Consider the following 22,736-nt stretch of genomic DNA (forward strand, 5'->3'; position numbering starts at 1 on the left):
GCGTAATTGTTCCAGAATGAAGGTTTTTATAAAGGGATCAGGTTTCATACTGATCTGCTTGTCTTGATGCAGAAAGAGGCAAAGAAAGGCTGAAACAGAAGCAGGTAAACATTTATAGTTCAGCAGGAAACTTATCTGACGTCCTGCTTCCTCTGCAGAGGAAACATGTTTTAGTTTCTGTTTTCATCATTTCACATCTGATGGACAAGAGACTCACTGAAACACGGTAAAACTATTACATATTTCTCTGTTTTTACCTCATTCATCACATTACTGTTGTAAATCATTTGTAAATGTCATTATTTAATTGCTTTTTTCTTGTTCTTGTTGCTTGTTTTATTGAGCTGTAGGCAATATTGTGATTTGGAGTCTATAGTGATCCATGACATTTGATTATGAGAAACCTCCTCAATACTCAGCAGACTAATAGTTGATGACAAATTGTGAATCACTCATTTAATGAGAGAGAGAGAGACTTGACTTTTAAAAATCCCTTTATTAATTCAATAACTTTTGGGATTTGTCAATATAAATATATATATGAAAAATAGACAAATATCACATATTCCTTTAAACAATTCCACATATTTTCTTCTCATCAATACATTAGAAAATGTTTAAATTAAAACCTCCATTCCCATCAGGTTCACAGAGAAAATTATTAAAACCCCAAAGATAAAAAAAAAGACTGAACATTATGTGTAAGGCTATAAAAAGCATACTCTACCATTAAACTTTTTTTTTACAAAACATTTAGTCAATAAAATTGGATCAATACACCCTCTTTTTTCAACCTTATTTTTTCTAGTACACCAAATTGCCAACTTCACCATTCCATAAAGGAAGTTAAGAATAATTGTTTTTTCCTTATTTTCTACTGAATATTTTGGACCATAAATAAACAAAGAAATATTAAACAAACCCATTAACTTCAAACTCCAAACCTTCACTAACTGCATCAAATTTTTTAGGCGATAACATTCCATAAATGTATGAATCACAGTTTCTGATATATTTCTGGAGTATTCAAAGAAAGCAATTTTGTAGAAACTTCTTCTTGATAATCCTTATTCATCAAAAAATTGATGAAAATTCTGGAAAAAACATTTGCTTTGTTTCATCTCCTAAATGAGTCTCTTTGAGAAAATCTTTGGCTGAAATAGGTATTACAGCTTCTAGGTCCTCTAGCACCCGTTTAACGAGACGCACAGACCTGAAACCTACTTTTTGAGCAAGTTCTTCAGCTTCAATCCACCCATCTCCTGTCCTTAGATCCCGAAACATAGATATTCCAGCAGCAAACAGACTTGACCTTATGGTCTCAGAGTTCAGAATCTCAAGAGGAAAAAGAGGATTGAAAAAAAGAGATTTGTTAAACAGCCATGGACCTGGTTTTAACCACTCTCTTGAAACAGAAAACAACTGCCATAAATCCAAAACGTTAAGATAAAAAGGATTAAGTCCACCTAAAGGCGTTCTCTTTAGGGTCATGGTGAATAGTTGTTTGTCTAATCCCATTCGTCCAGCTTTACGTAAAAGAGCACACATTAATTCCATCCATCCATGATTTTGGTGATATAGCAGACGCTGAACAGCCTGCAGTCGGAAAGTTGTCACTCTAGCTCGAATGTCTATCAGTCCTTGTCCTCCTTCTTGTACAGGAAGATAGAGGACAGCAGCTTTTAACCAATGTTGACCAGACCAAAAAAAATTGACAAGTCGTCTTTGGATATCATCGATTATCATTCCTGGTGGATCCACAACCATTAATTTATGCCAAAGCATTGCGGCGAATGAGATTGTTGGCAATCAGTACTCTCCCCCTATATGATAGCTGGGGTAGCAACCAATTCCACCTAGACAACCTCGCACAGACCTTCTCCACTAAACCCTCCCAATTTTTCTTTTTGTATTCCTCTTGACCTAGATATACTCCTAGATATTTTAAACCAAGTGTGCCCCATTGAATATTATTAGGGAGTTTTGGCAAAGACAGATTCATGTTTTCAGTAGAGCCATACCAGACAGCTTCTGTTTTATTCCAGTTAAGCCTCGCTGATGAAGCTCTTTCATATACTTTTAAAGACTCCTTTAAATTTAGTATGTCTTCCTGCTGTTGAACTATTACAGTTATGTCATCAGCGTATGCAGACAATATTATAGACTCTTTTCTTAAACTGCCATTTATAGTTAAACCATTTAGTTTACGTCTAAGCAAACACAATAAGGGTTCAATCGCCAAACTGTACAGTTGGCCAGACATTGGGCAACCTTGTCTGATTCCTTTTTGTATTTTAACTGGTACACTTAACCCACCTCCTATTTTTATCATACTCACAGATCCTTTATACAACACTTTTAGCCATGATATTAAATTATCACCAAAACCAAAATACTTTAAAATATGAAACAAATACTGATGATCCACACAATCAAACGCTTTTTCTTGGTCTAAAGATATTAGACCAACACCAACATTATACATTCTTAAATATTCTAACAGGTCTCTTATTAAAAACTAATTATAATAAATACTTCTTTTGGGAACACAATAAGACTGATCTTCATGAACCAAAGAACCTAAAACAGTCTTAAGATGATTTGCAATACATTTAGACAATATCTTATAATCTGAATTAAGAACAGCAACAGGTCTCCAGTTTTTTAGTAAACACAAATCTCCTTTCTTTGGAAGAAGAGAAAGGACAGCCCTTTGACAACTTTTGGGCAGTTCCTTCAATTTATAACTTTCTTCAAAGACTTTAAATAAGTCCTGTCCAATAATTCCCCAAAAAGATTAAAAAAATTCCGCTGTAAGTCCATCAAGACCTGGTGCTCGACTAGTTGAGAGTTGTTTTACTGCATCAGTTACTTCTTCGTAGGTAATGTTGGTGTCTAGAAAAAGTCTTTCGTCTTCTTTCAGATTTGGTAAGTCTTTAAAAAGTTCACATGTTGTGTTGAGATCAATGTCTTCTTTCATAAATAATTCAGAATAAAAATCAACGGCAGTTCTTCTCATCATTAAAGGATCAGAAGTAATGCTTCCATCCGGTCTCCGTAAACAATGCATAAAGTTATTATGAACGACCTTCTTTTCCAAATTAAAAAAATATTTTGTAGGTGCATCCATATCATTGATAGAAGTATACCGTGCTTTAACAAGTGCAGACTTCACTTTTTCATGTAAAATAACCCTTAATTCATGTTTTTTAAATAACAATTTTTCTTGAATTCCCATGTCATTATTATTAATCAACAAACCATACAATGCAGTAATGTCATCTTCTACTTTAAACATTTTCCTTTTTATGCTACACCAAGCTTGTGATGAATATTGTTGGCAAAAAAAGCTTAATTTGAACTTTTCCCACCTCCCACCATTGTAGAAGATTTTCATAATTATTTTTTTGTTCAGTCCAATAGTTCCAAAAAATATTAAATTTATCATGAAAGTCAAGATTTTCTAATAACTTATTACTGAATTTCCAATATGAACAATAAGGAGTTGTCTGAGTTACAATAAGATTTAAAGAAATTAAATGATGATCTGAAAAAGAGATTGGACTTATATTGGTCTCATCAATTCTACTACACATTGTATTCTTGACATAAAACCTATCTAGGCGTGCTGCACTAACCCTATTTTCTGTCACTTTAATCCATGTATATTGTTTAACTGCTTTGTTTTTTTTCTCTCCAAATATCAATAAGCCCACATTGTGTGGTAATCTCTCTTAAAGATACTGCTGATAAAAAATGGGGTTCTTCACCATTCCTATCACAAGTAAAATCCAACGTACAGTTCCAATCACCTCCAATTACTAAAAGATCCTCATTAATATAAGAACAAACCACATCTTTAAGTTTAAGAAAAAAAGCAATCCTCTCTCTACCTGTTGTAGGAGCATAAACATTTATTAAAACAACAACTCTATTTTTTATTTCTACTCTGAGAGCCAATAAGCCCCCTTTCACTATCTCACTTTTAGACAAAATTTTTACTTTACAATTGGGTGAAAATAATATTGCTACCCCTGCACAAAGGTTGGTACCATGACTCAAAACATGGTCTCCCTCCCACCACATTTCCAAATCACTTTCATTATCTTCATTACTGTGTGTTTCTTGTAGAAACACGACTTGTATTTCTTTCAACTTTAAGCATTCTTTTAATAATGGCCATTTACTTCTATCCCTTGCCCCATTTACATTTAAGGAACCCACTCTAATAACATCCATAGTAAGCAGGGAAAGAGAAAAAGAAAGATAGAAACACAGAAAAGGCCAGATCCCCATGTGCACTTATTTAGAGTTAGTTCTGGTAGACCTACGTTTACCCTTATTCTTTTTTATTTTTTGCCTGACTATTGTCAAATATTTCTTTAATCTGAACCTTTTTTGCTGTGACAAGACTTCGACGCTACATTCTTTACGAGCTTTGATTACAGATGCGATAAATTTCTCTAGGTCAGGAAAAATTTCTTCAATATCTACACTCCTCCCCTTAGTTTCATCTAGGAAACGATTTATCTGCTCAACAGAATAAAAATCTCCAAATCTACTGACATCAACATCAACGCATGAATCATCATCTTGAATACTGTCGTCTTCGGACTCTTTTTCAGCTTCATCGTTTGAACATGTAATGCGTTCCTGCAACCTATCCTCCTTGTAACTCAAAGCACCAGAAACGATACAACTGTTAGATGAAACTTCTTCGTTTCTACCCTCAGTTCTTTCAGACTCATTTACACTCACCTTTACTCCATCACCAGCTTCATTTTCTCCTTTTGTTTCTTTATCCTCGTTTTGAGCACCTGCATCACTCAACGGCTTTTCCACCGCAATCGTTCCACTACTCTCACCCAACATTCATGACGTCCCTGCTTCTTCCTCGGCCCGTTTATGAGGGCAAAAAAATCTCTTATGGCCGATATCGCCACACTCAAAGCAACGCAAATTATCCGTACTCGCGTAAACCATGTAGGAACTATCTCCATATGTCACACGAAACGAAACATCCAGTGTTTTGGTAGGAGACATCAAAAACATGAAAACTTGTCGTCTAAAAGACAATACATGCTTAAGGGTAGCAGATTTGCAACCCAAAGGAATCGTTTTTACAACACTAGCCATCTTTCCAAACCGAGTTAATTCTCGCACAATCGCATCATCTTTAACAAAAGGGGGTACGTTGGAAATTGTAACTTTTGTAGCTGGAGCATGAAGAGGTGTAACGGGTACAAAAGTTTCCTTTACCCAAATGCCACTTTCAATTATCCTGATTACCAGCTGTTCATTTTTTAAAAAGACAACAACTGCCTTGTTCATACGAGAAGCAGAAATAATATTTTCATGGCCTACCTGTTCTCCTGTTGCTAACAGCACGTCCTCAATCGCTGTACCTGCCTCGGGAACGCACCTGAAACCATTCCGAAGCGACAAAGATGGCTCATCCCCCACGGGGGTAGAGAACATAGACAGTAAAAGAAATGGACACAGCGACCCCATTGGAACTCAATTGAGACAAGTGAAGCCCATTTTTAGCGATTTTTAGCACTTCCGTTTCTGACGCGCAGACTCAAACTAAGCTTGATGACGTCAGCACCCTGTCTGACAGATGTAAATCTTCTAGTAGCTGTGCGTGCAAACTGCCATCGTTAATCTTGCAGAGACGGCGAGCTTGAGCGGGGAGTTCTTTGGCGTGAGTGAGCAGGAGTAATTATTCTGATTAATTATTTTGTATAGTATTTTAAAATGTAACGCCAGTACGCCATATTAAGTTAATGCATACTATTGCCTGCGAGCTTCTCCTCCTGTCTGTACGGTAAATTCTCTACTGTGCGACAGAGAGTCGAGTGGTTATGACGCAATCGTTAGCCTATTTTTACAAAAACTGTTTCTACGGGGCCATAATGTAACATAGAAGGTAATGGAGCCCTTTATACATTGTCGTGTATCTTTAGAAATAAATAATGGACAAATTGAGTCTTTAAACGCCTCAGATGTAAAGTTATGTGCTGTCAAAGTGACGCCAAAATGAATGGGAGTCAATGGGATAGCTAACGCAAGTGAAGTTCTGCTACAAGATGGCGGCACGCGGCCGACTTCAACTTCCGGTCGACTTCCTTGGGCACTGGTAGAGAACTGATACTGTGCCTTCTTATTGAAAAAAAGGTCTTCTAACTTGATTTTGTTAAAATTAAACATACTTGGATTGTAATTAAATGAAAAATAGTATGTTATGATCCCTTTAAATATGTAGAGAGAGATGTTTACATCATAATATTGTAGGTGCAGTAACTGATGTTTATTGGTTGTTGTAGGTGTTGCTATGGTGATGTCAGTCAGAATGACTCCTCCTCTTCCTCTGATCTTTCTGCTCATGATTCACAGTGAGTCTCTGATGTTACAGCAACACTTCACTCTACAGTATATTCACTGATCAAAGTAAAATTACTCATATTGTTTTCAAAGAATTATTTTGTGCAGCATCCATTATGGCAAATATCTCATTTCTGCTCTTCTTCATCACCTCTGCTCACCTTTTGGATCCTTAATAAAACCAGCTTTGATTTTTTTTTTTTTTTTAATTGTCTTAATTGTCATGTGTTTGAATATTTTATAGTGCTGCATGTTGTTTGTGTCTGATTTCTTTACTCTGGTTTCACAGTTTGTCTCTGTGTTTATTTCTGCAACGTCATCAAAGATCATGAAGAACTGAAATCATTTATCACAATCATTAGGTTTTGGGAAGATTGCTGTTATACATATGATGTGTCATTTTCATGTAATAAAAGTATTCATATGATTTCCTGAGTTTACATGCGTGACGGGTCCCACTGAGCAAATTACGTCCAGAAGACGTCTTTTTGAGGTCTTGTCTCAGGTTGAAAAGACGTCCACTGAGGGGCCAGAATGAAAGTTTTTATGACGTCTTTTTTTGACGTCTTCTGAACATCCAATATAGACGAACACGCAGAATCACCAAAGGAGAAAAATCACAATTTTTAAGCCACCATCGTGGAGATGAGTGTTTGTTTTACTTGACCCTTGCCTTCAGGGACATGCACAGGAATTTTGAGGGGCAGTTGCTCTGACCTAAAAAAAAAAGGGCACCCCCCCCCCAAAAAAAAAAACAAAAAAAACGGGTCACGGGCTATATGAAGGACTGAGAATAACCGTGGTATAACCGGAATTATTGACTCCGCTTCAAGTCGTGACCGAATCACCGCCTCAGGTGTGCATTATTTTTCTAATAATTCAACGGCCTGTCGTCAATTATTTCTTACTTGAATCACAGCTTAACCCTTGGCTTCGCCAGCCCAAGTGCATTTTACCTCAAACTTGCGTCTAGTTAACTTTCTAAAGTAGCAATCGCTTCTCGGGTCGACATTAACACACTGACAAAATTATATTCAGAATTAAAAATATTTTTATACCACTTTTTAATGTGTGATTGTGTAAAGGTTTTCACGAGATACCAACCTTTCGCGAACTTGTTTCCAACACTCGTTCTCATGGAGACGCGTGCGGTGTGCACGGAGGGGAGGGGCTGTGCGCGCGCGAGTATGTGAGAGAGACGCGTGAGTGAGAGACGCAGGGAAATGAAATGCAGCTGAACGTTTGCTCTATGAAAGACATTGACAAAGACGAAAACTAAGGACATTTAATCTATAATTTTATTTTATTTTAGTTAGTTTTGCCAAACACACATTACAGTTTTGGCTAGTTATCGTTTTTTTTGTAATGCCTCGTTTTTATTTTTATTTCAGTTAACGACTATTTTTTTTCCCCACCTAGTTTTCGTTTTTTCGTTCATTTTCGTTAACGATTATAACCTAACTCACCTTTCCGACAACGTTAAGTCGTCTCACCCGACAACCGCGACAATCTCCTTCTAGTGCCGCTCATGCAGGCTCAGCTCAGGTGCCGGTCGCGTGCAGCGCTGCAGCCACGTAAACAGAGTTTGCCCTTCCCCTACTGACTTTCACTTTCGGACGGGTGCCCGAATATGTTAGTGAATGAGGCTTTTTATTTATTTATTTATTTTTAATCTAGGCCTACGTGAAATTCTGCATCCATTGTACGATTTTTTAATTAATTTTTTTCCACCTCGGAAGGGCAACGTGAGTCGAGAAGGGCATATGGGCAGTTGCCCGGGCAACCTGAGCAACCCCCCTGTGCACGTCCCTGCTTGCCTTATTATTATTAGAGTTTGTTTGGGCAGTTAACTGAGTCATAACAGCCAGACAAGTAAACAGAAATGATCAGGTGGTGTTGGTTACATTTTCACATAATCATTATTTGACCTGAATCACTGAACTCATTTGGAGCCCAATCTCTGAGTTAGATTTACATTATTGATTACAGCATCACTGTGATTCTACAGCAGAAGATCAGCTGTATCAATATAATCTGAAAGATTTCACATGATAAAAAAAAAAAAAAAAAACTTTCTTCTAGGCACACACGGACATCAAGAATCAGCCTGTGAATCTCAACGACGGTGACAAGCAACATATTCTGATCAACAGATCAACTCTGAACATTAGAAAACAAGCTACTAAAAAGTCACATTAAAACAGAAAAATTTAAATAGTGAGAGTAAAGAAAATTACTAAGACAATTCAGCTCATAATTTATTCATGAAGCAATGCATGATGGGAGCCATGGATGAATTTTGATTGGTGGCTCCTAGAATGCACTGCAACATGCTTTATTATTCTCACCACTGTTGAGATTCACAGGCTGATTCTTGATGTCTGTGTGTGCCTAAGAGAAAGATTTTTTTTTTTTTTTTTGTTCAGCACACCTTTTCTGAAATCATGTGAATCGTATTGTAAAAGCTGATCTTCTGCTGTAGAATCACAGTGCTGCTGTAATCAATAATTAGGGCTGCACGATTAATTGCACGAGATTGTCATGCGTGTCTCATCAGTAAAGCCGGTTCTGTGATTAGCGGTAAATGTCCATCACCTGCTTTCAAATGGAGTGGCACTTAATATACAGAGCCGTAGTTCGCGGACAAGCTATGCAATATCGTGTTCATAATCGCAGATGAATCGCTTTCGATTACGAACGCGATATTGCGTAGCTTGTCCGCGAACTACGGCTCTGTATATTAAGTGCCACTCCATTTGAAAGCAGGTGATGGACATTTACCGCTAATCACAGAACCGGCTTTACTGACGAGACACGCATGACAAAAGCATGCGATTAATCGTGCAGCCCTATCAATAATGTGAATCTAACTCAGAGATTGGGCTCCAAATGAGTTCAGTAATTCAGGTCAAATAATGATTATGTGAAAACATAATCAACACCTGATCATTTCTCTTTACTTGTCTGGCTCTTATAACCCAGTTAACTGCCAAAACAAACTCTAATATTAATAAAGCAAGAGTCAAGAGCCCAACTAAAGCAAACACTGATCTCCACGATGGTGGCTTAAAAATTTTGATTTTTCTCCTTTGGTGATTCTGCGTGTTCGTCTATATCGGATGTTCAGAAGACGTCAAAAAAAGACGTCATAAAAACTTTCATTCTGGCCCCTCAGTGGACGTCTTTTCAACCTGAGACAAGACCTCAAAAAGACGTCTTCTGGACGTAATTTGCTCAGTGGGGTGGCTGCTAACAGGAAGAGTTCAGGAATATGTCCACTTTAATAAATCCACACAAGAGAAATGAAGGAACACAGGCAAAAACATCCACATAATAAAGACGACACCAGACCAAGAACACAGGAAACACTGGGCTTAAATAAGGAGAACAGATAGGATAATTAACTGAACAGGTGAATGTAATCAATAATCAGACACACTAGGAAACTGGGTCATGGAAAAAACACTATTATGAACTCTGACATGGTCCGGTGTAACTGATAAAACAACACGTTTATCTTGATGAATTCTGTGTTTCAGGGGTTTCTAGTGCTGATTGGGGTGTGAGTTACAGTCCTTCACACATCTGTGCACTAAAGAACTCATCAGTGATAATGAGCTGCACTTATACATACCCTACTGGACATCAGATCATGAAAGTGTTCTGGACAAAAACAAAAGATAAAAAGGAAACAGAAGAGTTTCCAGATCTGTCTAATGACACTGAATACAGTCAGAGGCTTCAGTATCTGGGAGATAAACAGCAGAACTGCACCATCAGACTGAGTCATGTGACACTGAAGGATTCACGCAAGTACTATTTCAGATTCATCACTGATAAAGATGGTAAATGGATTGGTAAACCAGGAGTGACCCTTTCTGTCACAGGTGACTCTCATGAGGTTTCTCTCTTCTTCTGTGCATTATGTTGAATAATAATCAGTGTATGACAGCAGCACTAGATATAATGTGTGTGTTGTGTTCAGATCTTCAGGTGGAGTCTCCTGAGAGAGTGACAGAGGGAGATTCAGTCCGTCTGACATGTAAAAGCAGCTGCACTCTGACTGACAGAGCAACATTCATCTGGTACAGAAACTCACAGCCATTAACTGAGAGAAGAGACAGAAACAATGAACTCCTGCTGCAGTCAGTCAGAAGAGAGGATGCAGGCAGATATAGCTGTGCTGTACACGGACACAATCACATCTCTCCTGCTGTTCAGCTCAATGTCATGTGTGAGTACAGATCCCAGAACAAGCAATGATCGAAACAATGTTAAATCAGTGTTAATGTGTCAACGTTAATCGCATTGAATCAATATCACTTTTGCACCCTCAATTAATATTGAAAAAATGTTGAAATTTCAACAAAAAATCTATGGAAATGACATTGATGTTGGTTCAACATCATTCTTGCACTCTCAGGAAATGAAACACAACTACAACTGACTTAAAGCCACAGCCTGAAATCAACTGAAGATAAAAGAAGACAATAAATCTCTCAAGATTTCAGCAGAAGTTCTTTTTGAGAATTAACAGAGTTTAGATGTTGATGTTTTATTGAAAATATTGTGTAGTGTTTCCTTTGGTTGGGCAGTTCGACTCTTGGATTTTTGTGTGACTTTGTTTAAAAAAAAAAAACATTAACAACAAAGGTGATCTGGTGATATAGTTTTAATCATCATGAAACAAAATCATTTACTAATTGTACTCTTGAGCAAAATAGTGCATTTGTTTTTAATAGATTATATTCAACAACACTTTCTTAGCACAGATCAGACATTTTGACTCTTAAAAAGCAAAAAAATCTTTAGACACACAAACATCAAGAATCAGCATATGAATCTCAACAATGGTGACATGCTTCATGCCGCAATGCATGCTGGGAGTCATGTGTTGTATACTATGGTGGCTCCCAGCATGCATTGCGGCATGAAGCATGTCACCATCGTTGAGATTCATATGCTGATTCTTGATGTTTGTGTGTGACAAAATATTTTTCCCCATAATGTGTTTAAAATAAATATAGAACATGATCTGTGGCAAGAAAGTATTCTTGGTGAATATAATATTTTAATAACAAATAATCAGTGTTCAAGAACAAGATTAGTAAACTACTCTGCTTTATGAGACCGAAAATGTAAATGTAAATGTAGAAAAATGTGTGCAATCCTCCAGATGTCCTCCAGAAGATCATCATGATTAACTCTCCAAACTGATGAATGATGTGAAGATACAGGAGTGTGTTAATAAAAGCTTCACCTGTGACAGTTACAGCATCTGATCTCTGAGATCCATGTTGATCAGTCACATGCACACACTCCACACCAATCACCTGTCGCCACATACAGCTTAGCACATCATCTGGACTATAAAGGACTCACACACACCACCTCATCGTGAAGTCTTGTTTACCTTGTGTGCAATTCTAAGCGTTATTATCCAGTCTGTCTGTCTGTTACCGTTCCTGCCTGTTACCTGTTCACGATCCTCTGCTGCTTACCCCTGACCTGTGCTTTGTATAACGACCTGTGAGTGATATCTGCCTGTCCTGATCATTGCCTGTATCCTGACCACGTCTCTGCCTGTCCTTTGCTGTTACTGTTTGTTCCCGTTTGACCCTGCCTGTATGACCACGCTCACTCTTAATAAAAGCTTGCAATTGGATCCCTGCCTGAGTCCCGACGCTTCGTTACATAAGAATTTATTTTTTGTCCCTTTTAGACCCTCCAAAGAGCGTCTCAGTCTCCATCAGTCCATCTGGTGAAATATTGTCAGGAGATTCAGTGACTCTAATTTGCAGCAGTGATTCAAACCCTCCTGCAGAAATCAGCTGGTTTAAAGGAGGAACGTTTGTAGGATCTGGAAGAATCTTCAACATCTCAAAGATCAGCTCTGATGACAGTGGAGAATACAAGTGCAGATCCAGAAATCAACATGGAGAGAAATACTCTGATAATGTGACTTTAAATGTCATGTGTGAGTTAATAATGCTTCAACAAACAAACTATTGGATTAACAATCTCAAAATATGAATATAGTTTCTTTTGTCCATTTTAGACCCTCCCAGGAATGTCTCAGTGTCCATCAGTCCATCTGGTGAAATAGTGTCAGGAGATTCAGTGACTCTGATCTGCAGCAGTGATTCAAACCCTCCTGCTCTGAACTTCAGCTGGTTTAAAGGAGGAACGTTTGTAGGATCTGGAAGAATCTTCAACATCTCAAAGATCAGCTCTGATGACAGTGGAGAATACAAGTGCAGATCCATCAATGAACATGAAGATAAATACTCTGATGCTGTGACTTTAAACATCATGTGTGAGTTAATGATGATTCAAATTAATGGATTAACAATCACAAAACATTAATATGCACTTTGTTTTGTCTATTATAGACCTACCCAGGAGCGTCTCAGTCTCCATCATTCAGTCTGGTCAGATTTGGGCAGGAGATTCAGTGACTCTGATCTGCAGCAGTGATTCAAACCCTCCTGCTCTGAACTTCAGCTGGTTTAAGGAGAATGAAAGCTCAGCTGTTGGATCTGGACAGAGTTTCAGTGCACTACAGAGTGGACGCTTCTACTGTCAGGCTCACAATCAACATGGATCTCAGAGATCAGATGCTGTAACTGTCACAGGTGAAGCTTTTATTAACACACTCCTGTATCTTCACATCATTCATCAGTTTGGAGAGTTAATCATGATGATCTTCTGGAGGACATCTGGAGGATTATTCATTATCATCATCATGTTTTTAATAGGTTATATTCAACAACAACACTTTCTTAGCACAGATCAGACATTTTGAAGCTTGACTCTTAAAAAGCAAAAAACCTTTAGACACACAAACATCAAAAATCAACATATGAATCTCAACAATGGTGACATGCTTCATGCTGCAATGCATGCTGGGAGTCATGCGTTGTATACTATGGTGTCTCCCAGCATGTATTGCGGCATGAAGCATGTCACCATTGTTGAGATTCATATGTTGATTCTTGATGTTAGTGTGTGACAAAATATTTTTTCCCATAATGTGTTTAAAATAAATTCAGAACATGATCTGTGGCAAGAACGTGTTATTGGTGAATATAATATTTTAATAACAAATAATTAGTGCTGTTCAAGAACAAGATTAGTAAACTACTCTGCTTTACGAGACCGAAAATGTGAATGTAAATGTAGAAAAATGTGTGGTTTTAAGTCAGTTGTAGTTGTGTTTCATTTTCTGAGAGTGTAAGAATGATGTGGAACCAACATCACATTGATTCAATGCCATTACCATTTATTTTATGTTGAATATTCAACATTTTTTCAACATTAATTGCAGGTGCAAAAGTGATTTTGATTCAATCCTGTTACCATTGACACATTAACATTGATTTAACATTATTTCGATCATTGCTTGTGTTGGAAATCTCAGATGCAAAGACCAGGAGACTTGGATATATCTTCAGCAGGATTCTTTATTGAGAACACGTGCTGTCGGTAGCTGCAGTCATCAAGTCTGACTAAGGCAGTGTACACTGAAGTTTATATACATTTTATGGGGCAGTGCTTAGTGATAGAGACAAAGCACCAGGGAGACAACAAAGCATGCAAATGAAGTATTCAGGTATAGGAACCGGCCCCAGGCGCTAGAGTGTCACAAGTCCTAATCCAATCAGCATACCTATTCAAAGAATGGGAGAGAGCCATTAACGACTAAAGGTGAGAATCTCAGTAATCTGTCTCATTAGACATACAATAAAGAGAAACAGGAACTGCCAGAAAACTCTTGTTAGAAACTTTGCTAAACAGAATCATTCATCTGCTGTGGTCATCTTTACCTTAAAATGCTAAATACAATGTGCTTCACCTTAGTATTTCATGTGAGGTTATGTCAGGATGTAGGGTCATCAGATCTTAAACAGATTCTTAAATTTGTAATCCCACAGTTCCCCCTTATAGAGTTCTAATAACTCTCACATAATGCAAATTTAAACCTTAAATCCCTTCTATAACATATGTTTGTTAACATAAGTCCCATCTTCCAGTCATGCAACTTGTAACAGTTACAGGCACATACATCTTATTCTGTGTCGTGTCCAACATTTACACAAGTGTTGTTCTTTAACTTGAGTATACTGTTGACACACATATACAACGCAGGGTGGTAACATGTTGTATAAACTACATGATGACACAGAGAACCATGTAGCATGTGGAAATCCTAAAAGTCCATGGCGCCTGAATATCTGTGGAGTCTGTTCCCGGTAGAGTCCATTTCCATGTTTGTCCCAAGATGATTATTTGTCGTTGTGCAACTCGACTCCGTCATCGTGAAGGTTGTTCGTGGATATCTGAGATGATGCTTTACACCAGGTGGTGCTAATGAGACGCCATGGCATATACACATACCTGCACACAAGAAAACAAAGAAACAGCAGACCAGCAGTATTCATGCATAGACTTTAGTACGTTAGACTTCTGGTGATTGTATAGTTTTTCTGTCTAACTCTGATCATAATAAACTTCTAGTGATCGTATAGTGGTTTTGTTCTTTTTTTTCTTAACCTAGTCTTAATCAATTTGACACCTATAGACCAGTAAGGTGGGGATAAACTGAGAGAGGGGGAAACCTATGAGGAAGTCTTCACACCAGGGTTGGCCCCCGAGGCCTTATGCACTTCGGTTCTTCCCTGGGCTCCTCACTGGTCTGTGTGTCCTATTCTCTCCCTGTAATTAAATTGCAAACTTTATTGTGCTACATCTCCATCTTCCATTGGAACATCAGTCATAGCAGACATCATAACCAATAGAGGATGGATAAGCGAATGGTGTGTGCTGTAGCATAACATTTAAGGCTGTGAGTGTACTTAACCTGTGTCCCCGAATGGTGGAAGTGATAGTCAGCTTTCTTTTGTTCAGAATGAGTCTTTCAGCTTTCTTGTAAATGACTGAGGAAATTAAGCACTCACAGCCCAAATGGTTAGCATGTCAGCAAGCTGCTGCTCCAAGAGGTTGGAGAAGAGGGGAGGAGCAGTTTCAATGTAGCAAGTAGACTGAGTAGGAGCTGAGTAAAGCTGTTCATTTCTTTAAATGTCTTTTTGTTTTTCCTACACTCTTTCATCCAATGTCCAGGTTTGCCACAGTAATGACAACTGCCTTCTCTCTTAGAACATTTACGTTTCTGTCGATTCTCAGTGTTGACCTTAAAGGATGCTGCTGCAATCTTTACTCTTGTCTTGACATCTGAGTCTCTTTCCCAGACGGCTAACCTATCCAAGTTGTTTTGCAGGGTTCCATTGGACCATGTGAGGTCTAAGAAAGGCAATGCATTTCTGTATTCTGGTGAAAGCCCATCAAACCACATGCGGACCAGTGGTCCATTATCCTCTAACACCTTCTCTGGAGTGTCAGCTATTCCACTGTATGCTGCAGTTGACTGACAAAATCTTTCAGTGTACTCCCTTACAGTATCATCCTTCTTCTGTACACAACTAGTGATCTTTTACCAGTCTACCTTTGGTCCAACAAGTTTCTGTAACACTCTCAGAACTCCTTCTCTCATTTCGCCTTTGCTGGAATGCTAAAACTCAGAATTATTTACAGCACTTTCAAAATCATTGAATTCTGACTCTTTCAGGATTTGTGACATTAGCTGTGTGACTTCAGCTAGGGACATATCATAGAGCTTCATTTTTCTGGACAACTCTGTCCTAAACTCAGAAAAGTCTCTATGCACTGATGGCAAATTCTCAGCAATTCTTTCTATGTCTTCAGGACCTATAGTGGTACTGACTGCTTGTAACTGCAGTATGGGGGTTACAGATGGAACTGTGTCAACCCCTTTTACCCTACTCTGAGCCTTTTGTCTCACTCCACACACTTCAACTGCATTTACATCTTTATCCATGAATCCAGTATTGCTATGGCCCTCTAGTCTACAGAAAGACTGTAATCAGGATAGCTTTCATCTGACTGTTGGTCTTTTGTGTCACATTTGGTTGAGGCTTTGTTAAGGCCCAACTTCTGAGTGAGACGAGACACTCGAGTGTGCAACTGTTTGTTCTGCTTTTCTAACTTAGCAATACGTTGGATTTGTTCTTGTGCAATGGATAGAGTAAATTCTCTGTGGCAGCAGATAATGCCCTTCATATTTTTCTTATGAATACAAGCACCAAGTACCTTTTTGCATTCTTCAATAGACCAAACTTTTTCTGGATGAATCCCAAATTTCTTTGTCAAATCCAATCTGACTGACTCAGTCACAACTGAGTCCATGTGCTTTCCTAACAATGATTTGAACTCACTATCTGTCCATAAAGGAGTAGCTAGTCCACCTTTCTTAGTTGTTGGAATTAGTCTAGCGTTCTTTCTCAACATTTTGTAATGTCTTTCTGGCACAACAATACACTTCAACACTTCCTTGACAGAGCAGAGGTTAACCTAGTTAATACACATCGTAATGTATTCAACCTTCTCTGGCGAGCAGAGTAGAACCAACTTGCTTACACACTAACAGTTGTAACCTTCCCTGATTTAACAGAGGATGAACCTTCTTCTCTAGCAAAGTAGAGGATGGCTATTCTGTTAACACACCACCTTCCCTGATTAAAGAGAGGACAAACAACCTTCCCTTATAAAGCAGAGGATAAAACTTCCCTAACTTTACAGAGCATAAACCAATATTAGCATGTGATGCCAATCTTCCCTGCCTGAACAGAGGTTACCAACATTGTCACTTAATGCTAATCTTCCCTGCCTAAACAGAGGATAAACTTCATCTCTAAAAGAACATTTTTAGAGGATAACTTAGTTAACTAAACCCTACAGCTGTCTGTTAACTCTTCTCTGACGGCGCAGAGGATAACAACTTTGTACTGGTCTTAATGGTTCTTTTGGATAGAGTATCACTCACCAACCCTTGGGTGTACAGGAAAATTCAGCCTGGATCTTCTTTTGGATCAGATCTCTGTTGTGCTTGAAGTTCCAATCTGGATTGAGGTGAGAAGCTCTATCCGGGTCACGGCACCAAAACTGTTGGAAATCTCAGAAGCAAACACCAGGAGACTTGGATATATCTTCAGCAGGATTCTTTATTGAGAACACGTGCTATCGGTAGCTGCAGTCATCAAGTCTGACTAAGGCAGTGTACACTGAAGTTTATATACATTTTATGGGCCAGTGCTTAGTGATAGAGACAAAGCACCAGGGAGACAACAAAGCATGCAAATGAAGTATTCAGGTATAGGAACCGGCCCCAGACGCTAGAGTGTCACAAGCCCTAATCCAATCAGCATACCTATTCAAAGAATGGGAGAGGGCCTTTAACGACTAAAGGTGAGAATCTCAGTAATCTGTCTCATTAGACACACAATAAAGAGAAACAGGAACTGGCAGAAAACTCTTGCTAGAAACTTTGCTAAACAGAATCATTCATCTGATGTGGTCATCTTTACCTTAAAATGCTAAATTCACCTTAGTATTTCATGTGAGGTTATGTCAGGATGTAGGGTCATCAGATCTTAAACAGATTCTTAAATTTGTAATCCCACACTTGCTATCTGGGGATTCATTTTACTTTTTAAAAACTGGATATTATATTTGAATGAGATGATTTAAGGATTTATTTTTTGTCCCTTTTAGACCCTCCCAGGAGCATCTCAGTGTCCATCAGTCCATCTGGTGAAATAGTGTCAGGAGATTCAGTGACTCTGATCTGCAGCAGTGATTCAAACCCTCCTGCTCTGAACTTCAGCTGGTTTAAAGGAGGAACGTTTGTAGGATCTGGAAGAATCTACAACATCTCAAAGATCAGCTCTGATGACAGTGGAGAATACAAGTGCAGATCCATCAATGAACATGGAGAGAAATACTCTGATAATGTGACTTTAAATGTCATGTGTGAGTTAATGAAGTTTCATTCACTGTGATAACAAACAAAATATTGGTTTAACTATTTAAAACATGAATACAGAGTTTCTTTTGTCTGTTATTAGATCCACCCAGGAACGTCTCAGTGTTGATAACTGGATCTGGTGAAATAGTGTCAGGAAATTCAGTGACTCTGATCTGCAGCAGTGATTCAAACCCTCCTGCTCTGAACTTCAGTTGGTTTAAAGGAGGAACGTTTGTAGGATCTGGAAGAATCTACAGCATCTCAAAGATCAGCTCTGATGACAGTGGAGAATACAAGTGCAGATCCATCAATGAACATGGAGAGAAATACTCTGATAATGTGACTTTAAATGTCATGTGTGAGTTAATGAAGTTTCATTCACTGTGGTAACAAACAAAATATTGGTTTAACTATTTAAAACATGAATACAGAGTTTCTTTTGTCTGTTATTAGATCCACCCAGGAACGTCTCAGTGTTGATAACTGGATCTGGTGAAATAGTGTCAGGAAATTCAGTGACTCTGATCTGCAGCAGTGATTCAAACCCTCCTGCTCTGAACTTCAGCTGGTTTAAAGGAGGAACGTTTGTAGGATCTGGAAGAATCTACAGCATCTCAAAGATCAGCTCTGATGACAGTGGAGAATACAAGTGCAGATCCATCAATGAACATGGAGAGAAATACTCTGATAATGTGACTTTAAATGTCATGTGTGAGTTAATGAAGTTTCATTCACTGTGGTAACAAACAAAATATTGGTTTAACTATTTAAAACATGAATACAGAGTTTCTTTTGTCTGTTATTAGATCCACCCAGGAACGTCTCAGTGTTGATAACTGGATCTGGTGAAATAGTCTCAGGAGATTCAGTGACTCTGATCTGCAGCAGTGATTCAAACCCTCCTGCAGAAATCAGCTGGTTTAAAGGAGGAACGTTTGTAGGATCTGGAAGAATCTACAGCATCTCAAAGATCAGCTCTGATGACAGTGGAGAATACAAGTGCAGATCCATCAATGAACATGGAGAGAAATACTCTGATAATGTGACTTTAAATGTCATGTGTGAGTTAATGAAGTTTCATTCACTGTGGTAACAAACAAAATATTGGTTTAACTATTTAAAACATGAATACAGAGTTCCCTCTCGATACTTCACTCGTACTGCGTATGGGGAAAAGTCTCCCTTTTTCCCCGTCACTGAAGCCTTTTTCAAGAACGCAGTGTAACTGCATCGTCATTGGTTCACTCATGAGAAGTTGTTGAACCAATGGCGGCGCGGTATAGCTGCGCGGCCTATGGCGACAAAGCGCGCGAATATTCCTGCCGAAAGGGGCGGGGTTTAGTGCTATATAAGCGGGCGTTTTGCCATAGGATTTCAGTCCTTTCTCCTTCAGCGACGACTACACATCTCTTCGCTGATCTCCGCGCTGAAGCCGAAGAAGCTCACCGCCTGGAAGAAGCAGCTCTCGCCGATGTTGAAGAGGCCCCGCAGCGGACCCAGCTGAGCCGCCGGACTACTACAGCGCCGGCGCCCTCGTGGACTACTGCCCCGAGCGCCGTCTTCAAGACGCCTGCCGCCTGATTCCTGTTCCGGCCGCCGCCTCAGCCGTCTCCTGCCGCCATCCGGCGCCCCCTCTGAGAGCGTTTTCCTCGCGGTTCTATACCGCTCTAAGAGCATTCCTAGCGGATTCGTCCGCTCTAAAAGAGCTTCCGTGGTCCTCGCCGCTCTAAAAGAGCCCCCCAATCGCCGTTTTCACGGCGCCAGCGTTGCTTCAAATGCCGCGTCACTCCTGTGACACCTGCAGAGCCCCTCTGCAGGACAACGATGGACACGATGAGTGCATTGGATGCCTGGGTAAGCCCCATGCGGAAGCCGCGCTCACCGACGCTTCATGCCCGCACTGTGAGTGCATGAGTCTGGCCTCTCTGCGCTCGCGGGTTGCTTTCTTTGCCGGAGGCAGTCCCGCCGCTCGCGCCCTCCTGTCCCCTTCCCGCCGCGAGCCTGCGAGGAAGAGACAGCGGGGTAGAGCGACCCAGCGCCCGGAGTTGAGCGAGCTCACGTCGGCCCAGCCCCCGCGTGCCTCGCCCTCTCCCACCAGAGAGCGGTCGCCCATTGAACACGGCTCGGGCATGGACGCCGAACTTCTCCGTGTCCTCTCAAAAGCTGTGGAGGAGCTAGACCTGGATTGGGCTCCACCGGAAGAGCCGTCACGGAGCCGCCTAGATGAGTGGTTCCTGCCGGGAAGACGCCAGGCCCCTCGTCAACGTGCTGCCCCGTTCTTCCCCGAGGTACACGAGGAGCTGACCAAGTCATGGCGCGCTCCTTACTCTGCCCGCCTGCACACCACACACCGTTCAGCTCTCATGACTGTGGACAGCGCTGAAGAAAAGGGCTACGAGCACCCGCCGCCCCTGGATGAAGCAGTGGCAGCTCACCTCTGTCCTCCCACGGCTGTGGACTGGAAATCTAAGAGGGCCCTTCCTTCAAAGCCCTGCAGGACTACCTCCACCCTGGCTTCGCGAGCCTATGCCTCCGCAGGCCAAGCTGCCTCGGCGCTCCACACTATGGCCATTTTCCAAGTGTTTCAAGCCAAGCTTCTCCGCTCTATGGACGAGTCCGGCTTTGATGCACCCGCCTTCAGGGACCTCCGCAGCGCCACTGACTTAGCCCTGCGAGCCACGAAGGCCACAGCCCAGGCCATTGGAAGGTCCATGGCCAGCCTGGTGGTTTTAGAGCACCACTTATGGCTCAACTTGACTGAGATCAAGGATGCGGATAAGATGGCCTTTTTAGACGCCCCTGTCTCGCCTTCCGGTCTCTTTGGGCCATCGGTAGAGGGTCTCACCGAGCGATTCACCGCAGCGCAGAAGTCGTCTCAGGCCATGAGACACTTCCTGCCAAAACGCTCCAGCTCCGCATCTGCTTCAAGCCGACCCTGTGACGCCCAAGTCATCCTGATTTAAGAGGAAGGAAGAGGATGGGGGAATGTCTCGCTGCGGCCGGACCACCCCCAAAGCTCCTTTGCACAGTTTCCCCTCCGCCTTGTTCACATCCGGGCGTGGGAATGATGCTCAGTGTTACAAATGGGCCCACAAATGTTGCATCCACACAAACCGCCGTTTTCACGGCGAACACATTTTTACCTTTTCTAATAAAGGGCAAATTTCCTCTTCCACTCCCCTCGGTGTACAGCCCCCCCTCAGGCGGGCTGTCAGCCGATGTCATTCAACCTCTTGCCACCCGGGTCGAGGCTTGGCGGGCCATCCCCGGGCTGTCAAAGTGGGTCCTAGGGATCATAAGTCAGGGCTACTCGCTCCAGTTCGCCCGAAGACCCCCACGCTTCGGCGGGGTGCTTCAAACGCTCACGTTCTCCGAACCGAAGTCTTGGCGCTGCTCAGGAAAGGGGCTATAGAAATAGTCTCTCCTCCAGAGAGCGAGTCAGGCTTTTACAGCCGTTACTTTCTGGTCCCCAAGAAAGATGGCGGTCTCAGACCAATCTTAGATCTCAGGATCCTGAACCGCTCCCTCATGAGACGGAAGTTCAAGATGCTGACGCTGAAGCAGATCCTCGCACAGATTTGTCACGAGGACTGGTTCTGCTCACTGGACCTGAAAGATGCCTACTTTCACATCCAGATAGCCCCCCACCACAGGCGGTTCTTGAGATTCGCCTTCGAGGGTGTGGCTTACCAATACACGGTCCTACCCTTCGGGCTGTCCCTGGCTCCTCGCACTTTTACCAAGTGCATGAATGTGGCTCTTTCCCCACTCAGACAGATGGGAATCCGTGTTCTGAATTATCTCGACGATTGGCTCATTCTGGCCCACTCGCGAGCAGAGCTAGAACTTCACAGATCTGTGCTCCTCAGCCATCTAGAATGCCTGGGACTCAGGGTCAACCTATCCAAGAGCTCGCTGCTTCCCAGCCAACGCATTTCGTTCCTGGGAGCGGTTTTCGACTCTGTCCGCATGACGGCAGTAGTCTCGCCAGAGCGCGCTCTGGCCATTCAGCAGCTCGCGGCTTCCGTCACAAACAAAGCCTACCTTCCTCTGAAGTCCTTCCAGAGGCTATTAGGGCTGATGGCTTCCGCCTCCCCAGTTCTACAACTCGGCCTTCTTCGGATGCGGCCTCTGCAGTACTGGCTGAAGATTCGGGTTCCCCCCACGCCTGGCGCATGGCCGCTTCTGTCTCAAGGTCAATCAGGCCTGTCTATCAGCCCTGAAGCCCTGGTTGAACCCCGAGTGGTTCAAGCGTGGCGTACCCCTTCAGGTGGCGTCGCGAAGGACTGTGCTCTCGACGGACGCATCCAACTCGGGTTGGGGCGCTCTTTGCGAGGGCAGACCGGCCTTCGGCTCGTGGTCACACGAGGAGACCCATCTTCATATCAACTGCCTAGAGATGCTGGCAGTGATACGTGCCCTTCACTTCTTTCAGGCTCACCTGACGGGACGCCACGTCCTAGTCCAATCG

General features: G+C 41.2%; 1 protein-coding gene across 1 annotated transcript in view; it reads left to right on the forward strand.

Annotated features, from left to right (window-relative positions):
- LOC125261492 (sialoadhesin-like) overlaps positions 1–21,228 on the forward strand; it is a 37,507-nt gene extending 16,279 nt beyond the window's left edge. Inside the window, exons 3-10 of the mRNA XM_048180050.1 lie at positions 9,924–10,271; positions 10,370–10,618; positions 12,107–12,361; positions 12,443–12,557; positions 12,892–13,019; positions 18,013–18,154; positions 20,070–20,914; positions 20,999–21,228. Of these exons, the coding sequence (XP_048036007.1) occupies positions 9,924–10,271; positions 10,370–10,618; positions 12,107–12,361; positions 12,443–12,557; positions 12,892–13,019; positions 18,013–18,154; positions 20,070–20,914; positions 20,999–21,228 (2,312 nt within the window). The remainder of the gene's footprint in view (positions 1–9,923; positions 10,272–10,369; positions 10,619–12,106; positions 12,362–12,442; positions 12,558–12,891; positions 13,020–18,012; positions 18,155–20,069; positions 20,915–20,998) is intronic.
- The last annotated feature ends 1,508 nt before the right edge of the window (positions 21,229–22,736 follow it).

Source organism: Megalobrama amblycephala, unplaced genomic scaffold, assembly GCF_018812025.1.
Source record: "Megalobrama amblycephala isolate DHTTF-2021 unplaced genomic scaffold, ASM1881202v1 scaffold418, whole genome shotgun sequence".
Lineage (NCBI taxonomy): Eukaryota > Metazoa > Chordata > Actinopteri > Cypriniformes > Xenocyprididae > Megalobrama > Megalobrama amblycephala.